At 33.6% G+C, this 11710-nt stretch overlaps 1 protein-coding gene across 1 annotated transcript; it reads left to right on the top strand.

The window, feature by feature from the left end:
* The first annotated feature begins 7497 nt into the window (after window positions 1–7497).
* On the top strand, window positions 7498–11345 carry LOC131014015 (uncharacterized). Its single transcript, XM_057941952.1, has 6 exons — window positions 7498–7830; window positions 7914–7983; window positions 8100–8205; window positions 9557–9655; window positions 9736–9876; window positions 9949–11345. Exons 1-6 carry the CDS (start codon window positions 7680–7682, stop codon window positions 11122–11124), a joined length of 1743 nt encoding a protein of 580 aa, XP_057797935.1. The 5' UTR covers window positions 7498–7679; the 3' UTR covers window positions 11125–11345.
* The last annotated feature ends 365 nt before the right edge of the window (window positions 11346–11710 follow it).

The following is an 11710-nucleotide window of genomic DNA, read 5'->3' as shown; positions in this document are numbered from 1 at the left end:
CTAGCGTCTCTAGGATAATTGATATAAAGTGGGTTCCTTCATCTTAATGCTATTAGAATATTAAATCTAGGTCTGGCGTCTCCAGCTAGGTTATATTTTAATAAGGGAAATAAGCAGGTCTGGCGTCTCCAACTGTTTATCGACACAGTAAGTAGGAATTGGGGTACGTCCGTTGCGTTTCACGGTATCCTATAACTGGTTGGTTGATAGGGATTGATTAATTATTGCGTCGAGGATCAGAGTTGAATTAGAGTGGATTTATTTGAGCCGAATTACCCTTTTTCATATATTTACTTCAAGCATATTTTATTTGATTTAATTCTGCATTTTTAGTTTAATTAACTCCTCTTAAATTTAAGGCGTGGTGGCATCACCGTTTTTATAGATTTAGGGATTTGAATGAGTTTTAACTGCTCTCTGTGGGATCGACCCTGCTTGCCATTGTATTAATTTATTTTGGTAATTCCGCAGGAATTATTTGGTGGTTGACGACGTCCACCAGAACTCTAACACTTGAGTTCAAAACGATTCTAGTCTATTACAGTTAAGTCCTATGAATTTTGGTATCATCAAAACAAGGGTTAGGATATTCCACAAGGTTCCCAACAGCTTCAACTCCATCGCCTTCAACACATTCAAAGACACTGTATTTCATCCATCAAAAACTTTATGCCCTCCATTTTCTTCAATGCAGTATCACTCTGAATTTTCATTTTGTTAAAATTGTTCTTGTAATATGGTGTGAGCTCAAGATCGACCCACTCCAAAAATCCACAGTCATCCCAATCTCTCTGTCGACAAAACACGTATCTCCTTTTCGGATTCTTCTCAATGTGTGAATTTTTCAAAATCGCAGGGATGTTATGCATACATCTCCTTTCAATTTCAGAAATTGGCCCCTCATTTGAAGATGAGCTTCGTGAATAACTCATGATTCTTCGTCTCTTTCTTCCTATATTTCTTTCTTCCTTCCTTGCCGCAAGCCCTAAGTTGTAATTCATTCAATCCCCAATGCGAACAATGGCTGCGCAAGAACCCTAATTCGAAGGGGCGAAAACAACCTAATTCGAATGTCTCATTATCCTCAAATAAAACTACAGGAAACGATATCGTTTTGGGTGTAAGAATGTGCCACCAAAATGACGTCGTATTACTTGATCGCCGGTGCGTCCACATCTGTAAATTCTAGGAGACACGTCACTTAGGATTTATGTTATGGTCAACGCGTGTACATTTCAATTAAATCAAAAGATGATGTATTGTGAAGCTATTTTTTAAGGTCATGTGCAAAATGCAAATTCTGTAAAAGTTCGTGTATTTTTCGGCCATTAACCCTTTATTTTTTGTGTTTGCAAATTTTAGTAACTTTTCAAAAAATATACCCAACTAACATTTTCACTTTACAAATTTTCAATTTTGGGAAAATTGTAATTTTTGTCCCAATTAACATAATCCGATAGCAGAAGGATGAGTCCGTTTATCGAATTCTTAGATGAATTATAATTTAACTGATGTGGTTTTTCACCCACCCCTCCCCCCCACCCCCACTAAATGATGTGGTTTCATAGGAAAAAAACCCAAAAAAGTTAAGAAACAATGTAGTCAAATGTCCATAATGAAGATTGAAAATTAATTTTTGGCCCCTAATCTTAAAACATCAAAATATGGCCATTAATTAGGTGGTATGCCTAATTTGCCCTTTTTACTCGGCCGCTGGGGTGATTGCGCGACCGCTGGATGATTGCGCGGCTGCTGGAATCTTATGGGTGAGTTGCGCGCTCGCGGGGAAAAGCCAGCGCCTGCTGCGCGTATGGCACTAATAGTGCCATAAGTGCCATACGCATCATTTTATTACTTGGTTTTATTTTGGATTTTTGTTGGCACTTATGGCACTAATAGTGCCATAAGTGCCAAAAGAACCATTTTAAACACTTTCCCGTAGGGTTTAGATGTTCCATTTAGGGTTTACATTATCCATTTAGAGTTTAGATCCATTTAGAGTTTAGATGTTCGATTTAGGGTTTAGATTATCCATTTAGGGTTTAGATTATCCATTTATGATTTCTTGATTCTATTACTGTTGTTTCTGTTGCACGTATGGCACTTATGACACTATTTGTGCCATAAGTGCCAAAATAGTGCCATAAGTGCCAAAATGGTGCCATAAGTGCCAACGGAAATCCAAAATAAAACCAAGTAAAATCTTGGCACTTATGGCACTAATAGTGCCATAAGTGTCTAACCTGAACTGACACGCGACCCGCGCGCCTGATCCTTTCCGGTCCGCCTCATTAAGGGTAAAAACTTTCAAATCAATAAAAATGGCCAAATTTTATGTTTTTTCAATGTGTGGCCATAAATTGTATTTTATGCTTCATTTTGACTACTTCAAAAATTTACTCAAAAGTTAATCATGTTATGTATTCTCAATTTTTAGGATTTTCTAAAAAATGCAAACAAATTAATATTTTCACTATAAAAATCCTCAACTATGACAAAAGTTTTATTTATAGGGTTAATTGCCTATAAATACACAAACTATAACCAAATTTTGGTTTTTAACCAAATTTATTTTTTTGGTCAAAAAATACATAAACTTTTAATTTTTTGGAATTTGACATGACCCCGAAAGTTCGTTGGCCAATAACTTGATCGATTGAATTCTGATGGCCAATATATATGAAGGTACAGTTGGAAAGTTATTGACGTTGTCTTTCTAATGATATTTATATTGTTGGTTTTTGGTAACCAGAAGTGGTCGAAAAAAAAAGAAAAAATATAGAGTTTCGTGACCTCGACTTTCATGCCATTTTTTTTACCACTTCCGATTATCAAAACCCAACGATATAAGTATCATTAGAAAAATAATATTAAGAGCTTTCTAACGGTATCTTCGGATTGCCCATCAGAATTTAAACAATCAATTTATTAGCCGACGAACTTTCGGATCCGGTCAAATTCCAAAAATATAAAAGTTTATGTATTTTTTGACCAAAAAAATAGATTTGGTCAAAAACCAAAATTTGAGTATAGTTCGTGTATTTATAGGCAATTAACCCTTATTTATATCACACTTGATATAATTCGGTAATGGAATAATGAGTCAATTTGTCAATTTCTAGATGAATTATAGTTTAGTTGAGATGAATTTTTATTTTTATTTTCATTCAATTAGCTAAACATTGTTTTACATTTTTTTTTAGTTCCACCTACTCATGCTCTAAATCGCAGAAGAATTCTCTCTCACTCTCGTCTATAGAGTGAGAAGATGTATGGGATGTAGTAGAGTCAGAGAAGTGATATTTCTAAAAATTAGAGTGTGGCAATGTGAATTTTTTTAATAGTTATTTATGTGAAACGATGTGGTGAACAAAAATCTATCTCAATTTATTTATATCCACCTAATAATCCAGTAATCTAGCTCATTATTTAGTAGTCGCATTATGTTAAGCGACATACTAGTAAAACTTTTTGAAAATTAGAGTGTGGCAATGTGAATTTTTTTAATAGTTATTTATGTGAAACGATGTGGTGAAAAAAAATCTATCACAATTTATTTATATCCACCTAATAATCCAGTAATCTAGCTCATTATTTAGTAGTCGCATTATGTTAAGCGACATACTAGTAAAACTTTTTGAAAATTGACGGTTTTTATAGTGAAAATATTATTCCCTACATCTTACAAACATATATGAACATTTTGCCATTTTGGGCGTCTCACAAAAGCATGAACATTTTTATTTTTGTACACTACTCAACCATAATCCTTTACTTTTTATCTCTCGGATTGGCGGGTTAATCGGGTCAGCCCACGAGTTTCGAACTGGATTGACATCCCTATACACAGTTACTTAAAAATATAAGATTGTGTTCTATTTATAGAATGAGAAAAAAAATACTTAGACTATATTTATCAGCAACCACCCAACCACCCAACCATCCAACCATCTTCGATATTTAATTAATTTCTCTCTTCCACATCACTTATATTCATCTCAACCCAACCACCTCTATTTTTGTTGATTTATCAATGACTACCCCAACCACCCAACCACAACATTATATATAATTATTATTTTTATTATTTTTAATCGTAATAATTTTAATAATATTAAATATAAATTAAAATATTACAAAAATAATTAAAATGAAAAATAACAAATTAATAAAAATTTAAATATGAGAGGATAAATATTATGTAGAGAGGATAAATGAAAGAATTTGAGGATGTGTTGAAATATAACAAAATGGGTCTCTAGAGAATGAAAAATATAAATTTTAGTATTTTAATTATTTTTTTTAATATTTTATATAAAAAATATACTAATTTTTATCAATTACTCTAACAAAATCTGTTGAACCAATTAAATATGGACAAGTGTCATGGCACCATTCATCCATTTTTGAAGAGAGAGAGAGAGAGAGACCGAACCTGGTCTATATTTTAACATGGTCGATCATGTTTGGTTGGAGACTATCAATTATTTTATTTTATTTTCCTTTATCTAGGTGGCATGCGACCAGATTGATTTTTTTTTACTGATAAACTTGGTCTTAAGTAATATATTAGCATTTGCATATCGTGCAATGCACGGAAAAATATTTTTTATTTTTTATTTATATAAAATAAATACTAATTCAATTATTATTCTTATAAATATAATAAAAAATTAATTCTAGTTGAATATATTTGAATTGAATATTGAAAAAAAAAATCCACAATTATAAAATTTCATATTATGAAAAAAAAATAAGTTTAAAAAATTAAAAATAAAATACTAATTAAAAAGAATCAAAAATATATTTATTCAAAATAGATGAAAGAGGAGAGAGAAATTTATAAAACTTTAATATTTAAAAAAAATTAATTTTTACATTTTGAATGAAATATTTTCATAAAATATATTATATTAAAGCTCTTATCGTGATCTTTAATTTGATATGCATATTAAATATTTTATAATAAATCGAATTTCATAATTTTGGAAAGAAATGTAACAACAAATAAGAAGTTAAAGAAAATGGAAATAAAAAGAAAAATATATAGTTTAAACAAAAACCTTCAGTTTTATTATAACTACAAAATTGACACTCAATTTTGAAATTGATTTCAAATTAGAAACTTCCATTTTAATGTAGTACTAGCATTTGCACTCGTGCAACGCACGAAAAATATTTTTATATTTTATTATATATAAAATTTAATATAAAATTTATTGTCATTTGATTATTATATAAAATTTCTAAATATAATTTAAAATACTATAATTTAAGATAAATATATTTTAGTTTAATACAAAAATATTAAAGAATAAGTCATATTAATAAAAAATGATATTGTTAAAAAAGAAAATAATATAAGTTAAAAGATAATTGAAAAAAAATAGATTTATTAAAAAAAAGAGGAGAGAGGAGAGAGAATTTTCTTAAGTTTTAATCTTTAAATAAATATAATTTTTATATTTTAAATCCAATATTTACATAACATATATCAAATTAAAGTTGTTGTCATGATCTTTAATTTGATATGTATATCAAATATTTTATAATTAGTCGAATTTCACAATTTTAAAAAAGAAATAAAACAGAAAAATAAGAAGTTAAAGAAAAAGAAAAAAAAATGTATAGGTTATTGTTAGGTCCCTTGGGATCTCGAATAGGTGTATGGGGGGGGGAATACACATATAGGCTATTTTTCAAACGAAAACAAACTGACACAACCTTTTTCAGATAAAAGAGTTTAGTAAGACTTAGGTTGGCGACTGATACTGAATACTATTCAGTAAGGAGTTATTAGTTAAGTCAAAGACTTTAACTGATACACGTTAGGCTTCAGTCAAGTTTGTAAAACAGAAGAGTAATATGAATCTCATTGACTATCCGAAGACTTATCAGTTCAACTAATATTACTGGCAGCGAAAAACTTTTCTTTCGAAATAGCCTTTGTGGTTAAACAAGTTGTCAAGATTTATGTTTCACTTTGCTATTAATCAGTTTCAGTTGATAAAACGTTTGTGCACAGATAAGGAAAGTAAATACTGAAAGCGATAAACAACAAATGAATTTTTACGTGGTTCGAAAAACACTTCCTACATCCACGGTCAGCTGATCAGACTAACAACTTCATTGAGCATATGCTTACGGGTGCACAGCAAACCTAAACAACCGAAGATCCAATCTTCAGTACCAACACACTAGGTTGGATTTCTCACTCTTAGCTTCACTGAAACAAAACTATGCCTCTCAATTCGGTCGGTTGAAAAGAGGTTCGAAAACTTGTCAACTAGATTACAAAGAACAGGTTCTCTGTAATCAATTATACCTAGGCTTTGGATGTACAATATTTGCCTAAGTTCTAAGAGAATGTATGTAATCAACAGTGATTGATTTTTGGCTTTGTGATTCTCTTCTTCGATTCAAACTTTGGAATGACTTTGAATTGCTGAGTGACGAATTCGGCAGCGTTTCAGCTTATGTAGTTGAATTGGTGAAGATTGAAGTGACCCTCGAGCTCTATTTATAGGAGAGGTCTTGAATAGATCTGTTGGCTAAAATGGTCTTCAAGAATTCATCCGTTGGAGATAGATTTGAACTTGGGCTGAGGCTTCAATCTTCGAGGTTCATTTGATTGGTGAGAACGTCTACTTTGAGAGCAGGAGATACGACGTCTCTAAAAAGGTAATCACCAAAAAGGAAGGCTCTGCAGAGAAAGGACGATCCTCGAAATCTCTGCATTTAATACGGCTGTACTTCTGGAGTGCGTGGCTTCCTTTAAGCTTTGGAGCTTCAGTCCGAGGAAGAATGTTGAACTGATACTTGACTTTAGTATCAGTCCGCTGAATCCACGTGGCTCGCATTAAATAATCAGTCGTAACTGATTCTTGGACTGGTTAGTCAAATATCAGTATTTGACTATGCCTTAAATCGTCAACAATCGGCAACTTCAGTCTTCAGTCCTCCGGCTTCAGTTTTCAGTCTTCAGAACAACAACTAAAATAGACAATAACTATAACACTTGAATTCGACCGGTTCTAGTCTATTACAAGTGAAACCTATTTGATTTTGATATCATCAAAACTAGGATTAGGATATTTCATTAAGTTCCCAACAGTTATAAATAAACGTTCAGTTTTGTTTTAACTACAAAATTGCCACTCAATTTTAAAATTGATTTCAAATTAATTTGAAATTGAAAACTCCATTTTTTTTAATATAGTATAGATAGATTACCCTAATTTGACAGTATTTAGTATTTGTTTGCTATCGGCAGTTTTATTCATTTTTAAGAATTATAGTGAACATATTGAATTTAGTTTTTAGTTATTCATATTTTTCAATTCTAATTATACTCTTCTAATTAAATTTTACAGATTAAATAGGATTTAAATACATTTAAAAGTTCTCTATATTTTAACTCTTCAAAAAATTCGTATCGAAAATGTTCTTTTAAATAATGGAAGAGAGGGAGTAATATTATATAAATTTATCAACCTCCACTCCACTTCACCAACGTAAATGGAAGTGTCAAATGAAAATTCAAATCTCAGTTGTACGAACCCTAACCCGCCCAACAATTCGAGAACGGTGTATTTAAAAAGAGAAACAAAAACAATTTGAAAACGGTTGACAGAGAAAATGAAATGCACTGCTAAACGAAGTTGAGTTGTAAGAGTTGAATGGCTATGGCGCAGGCAGCCAGATTGAACCTGCGAATGCAAAAGGAACTCAAACTCCTACTTACTGATCCACCTCCAGGCGCCACTTTCCCTACTCTTTCCGACCACCACCACGCCGGCGGCGACTCCTCCCTCACCTCCATCGATGCGCGTACTTCTCTCTTTCTCTCTCCCTCTCTGTTTACCCAAATGTATGTCTTAAGACACACGCATGTGCTGTGTTTCATTTTGCAGTGCTTCAAGGACCTGAGGGAACAGTATACTCTAATGGCGTCTTCAAAATTAAGATCCAAATACCCGAAAGGTATGCTATTCTCAATTTATATTTTTGTTGGCTCATTGGTTTTTTGTTTTTGCATAATAGTTGTAATTGGGATGTTTTCGTCGGAATAAATATGTGGTGTTTTGCTATTTGTGAAGGTACCCTTTTCAGCCTCCGATTGTGACTTTTGCAACACCGATATACCATCCTAATATAGATAACGGTGGGCGTATTTGCTTGGATATCCTCAATCTACCGCCCAAGGTACAAATTATTTGATGTGTTGATCTTTTGTTAAACTTAGTTGGTGGCTATGGGATAGCTCATTCTCCAATACTACCTGAAAGTTGGAGAAGTGATGCTTTATCTCTCAAATTACTTCCGCAGCAGTGAATTCCATCTGTTGTTGCTCCATTCCATTGGGATAATTTGTTTTATGTGATGTTGGGAATGGTAAGAAGGCATTTCTGGTAGACTTGGATTGTCAGGGATGTTTTATATGTTCTGTTATCAGCTCACCATCACATAATGTTGTGGAATTTGCCAATTCTATCCATTCTTATTTGCTTGGTTCAAAAAGTTGGAGAGGAGTAAAATCGTATTCGTCATAATAACCGTGCACTTGTTTATTTTGATATATCTATATACAACAAGTACTCTAGAATGTGTGCGTGTGTGGCCTAGCGGTAGGAGATTAATGCCCAAAACCTAAGGTCCTCGGTTTGAGTCCTCCATCGCGCGGTCTTTAAATTTTCTTTATTTTACTTATGTAATTTATCCAAAAAAAAAAGTGCGTAGGTTTGCTCTTTTATGTTCATTCTTTTGCATGCTTTGCTCTGGATGAGTTCTCCTTGATCTACATTGAAAATCAATTCTAATTGTCAAGAACCTTCTAAAAGAGTATAGAGTAGGATTCTACTCTGTTTAGCAAAATGGCTAATAACCTATCATTAAGGATTGTTCTGTAGTGATATGTAAATTGTATATTTGTTGGCAAAATGGCTAATAACCTATCATTAAGGATTGTTCTGTAGTGATTTGTAAATTGTATATTTGTTGAAAGTTAATACATGGTTAAACTGTTTTAGATCTCCGCGTACCTGTTTTTTATATTTGTTGATCCAGAATGGCTAATGATCTATGATTCACTATTTTAGATCTCCACGTACCTGTTTTTTATACAAAGGACTTCTAACATGTTAATAGTTCAAATTGTTAAACTGTAGTGTAGTTCGCAGATCCATATTGTCCATAGGACACCATGGAACTTGCAAACTTTAGTTTAACATCTTAGCATAATCTGTGCGTAACAGCAATGTTCAAAGACAATTTGAGCATGTCTTATTTTCTGCTTCAGAATAACTTGGTCATGATGTTTTCATGCGTTAATATTGGATTCTATAGGTTGTTGATAACATATCATTGTTCTCAAAGTTCATTATTTGTTCCATTAAATTACTATGGAATATATGGAAAGATTGTATTGTTGTTTTCCCCAAATTTCATTCTACTACATGACTTGGCTCATAACTTTTGTAGAGAGTTTTGGCTTAGGGTAGCTAATTGTTAGTAACTCTGAGCTTCCCTAGCTAAGATCAGATTCCAATTGATGCAGGGCATGTGGCAACCATCCCTGAACATTTCAACTGTTTTGACAAGCATCGGACTCTTACTAAGTGAACCTAATCCTGATGATGGCCTTATGCACGAAGCAGTGAGTGAAGCTAGTCCTTGAGAGAAACTATTCATACAGAGATTCATACTCCATCATGATATTTGTCCATTATTGTGCAGAGCAGAGACTACAAATATAACAGACAAGCTTTTGATCAGAATGCAAGGTCCATGACTGAAAAATATGCTCAAGCTGGAGTGGCTGATATGGCAAGGGGCGAAAATGGAGTCCAGACGCATACAAGTCAAAGCACATCACAAGTAAGTCTATTGTATGGTTATATAGTGGGGGTTTATTCCACTTACTGCTTTTACAAACTTTCACTACTGCAGACGAAAATGGAAGGATCAGTTGCACCCATATGCATTTCAGAGCATAGGAAGCTGTCACTGGAGTCTCTAGGATGCAGTAACAATGAAAGGAACAATTGTGAGGAGATGTCTAAAGTGGCAATTCATAATTCCTCAAAGAACCATATTGGAATCGGGCCACTGAAAGAAGCTAGCAAGGATTCATTTACACACACTTGGATTTCTGGTAAACTACACACTGGTAGATATAAACTGTCACCAAAAGTTCCAGTTGATTCCCATAGTAGAAATGGCGAAAGTGGAAAGAGCAGCATGTCAAATCAGTGTTCGTTGCTGAAAATCCAGACTACTCCAGATTCTCCAGAGTCCTCGTTGGTCCAGGCTGGCAACATAGCACCCATGAAAGATGAAGGTCATTTAGAAACAAGCCACAGCATGAGTATTGGTAAGGGACTGCAGTCACTACGCCGTGTTAGAACAAACCCGTGTAGGGACTCTGATGAGAAATCACAAAGCACTTCTCAGTTTACTGTTTCCAATGTTGGTTCAGTCAGGCCACAAAAAAGCTCATTGTCGTCCCATAAAAGCAGCCACTGTAAAGCCAATCCTCCTAAAGATGCTATTGCCAGAAATGGATACTGCTCCACAGGTATTAGTCTTAAGAAAAGAGTCTTGGTTAGGGAAATGCCATCTCTAGAACCTTCGAGACTCCCTCAAAATCATTTAATAGATGATAAAGAGAACATGGCTCCTTCTCAATGTTTGTCGCCTCAACAAACAGAGGGAGCTGCTGCATCAGCCGTGAAATCAGCTGTTATTCCAGAAAGTGTCATCTGTTGCTACAAATCAGAGAAGAAAGCAGTAATTGTGGCTCCTAAACTATCTAAAACCGTTAAGCTTCCAGTGGAACCTTTGAATCAACTACAAGGCAGCAATGAGAATGTGATCATGCAACCTGAGAAGGTATCAGATCTTGATCTGACATATCTGTACCCAGCAAATGATGCCAAGTCTGGTAAGAAGCAGCCCACTGTTGAGGTTTGTGATGGAGACAGTGCTGTAAAACTGGGTGAGGGGGCACCGGATGCTGTGATTGTGTTGGATAGCGAAGATAGTGATGAAGACAATATTCCTATGAGGTCCAAGTTATCGCTAGCCAGAAGAGGCTTGTCTAGGAAGCGGAAATCGGCCTTCTGAGTTCTGATCCCCTCTGCCCGCTTTTCTGGTTGTAAGAAGCTTTTCAAGTTGTCTTCCTCATTGTTAGGCGTTCAGTAGCAACAATGAGAGTTGGAAAATTGAATTCCATAAACTGTTTCTTTAGAAATTTATTGTGAATATATGCTAATCCTTTTTTGACACATTTATTCTGTAAGAAAACCATCTGAAACAATTGGCGAAACTGGCCTTTTTATTTTTTAGATTGATACTTTTCTGGAATGAAAATTGATATATGAATTATGGAATGCTGGAACAGAAGGATGCTTGTGTTTTATTGGAAGTAATTTGTAATTCGTCGAGTTTCAATGTGATATCACTTTAGGTTGGAATTATAAGTAAAAAATATAAATGTAAGTTTATACTTTGGTAGGATTTGGCCATTCGAAATCGTTAGTCGTGGAGGATGATGATGAATTAAAATGGTTAGGCAAGTGTGGTCTAGCCACTCAAACACAAATAAAAAAGAGTTTATATATGAAAATGAATATTTTGCTATAATAAAATTAAATAATATTCATTCACGTATAATATTTAAAAATTAACCACTTTTTTTTTTTTGTGTTAA

Source organism: Salvia miltiorrhiza, chromosome 3 (genome assembly GCF_028751815.1).
Source record: "Salvia miltiorrhiza cultivar Shanhuang (shh) chromosome 3, IMPLAD_Smil_shh, whole genome shotgun sequence".
NCBI lineage: Eukaryota > Viridiplantae > Streptophyta > Magnoliopsida > Lamiales > Lamiaceae > Salvia > Salvia miltiorrhiza.
The sequence above is the reverse complement of the archived record's forward strand: the minus strand, read 5'-3'. Positions and strand labels throughout refer to the sequence as shown.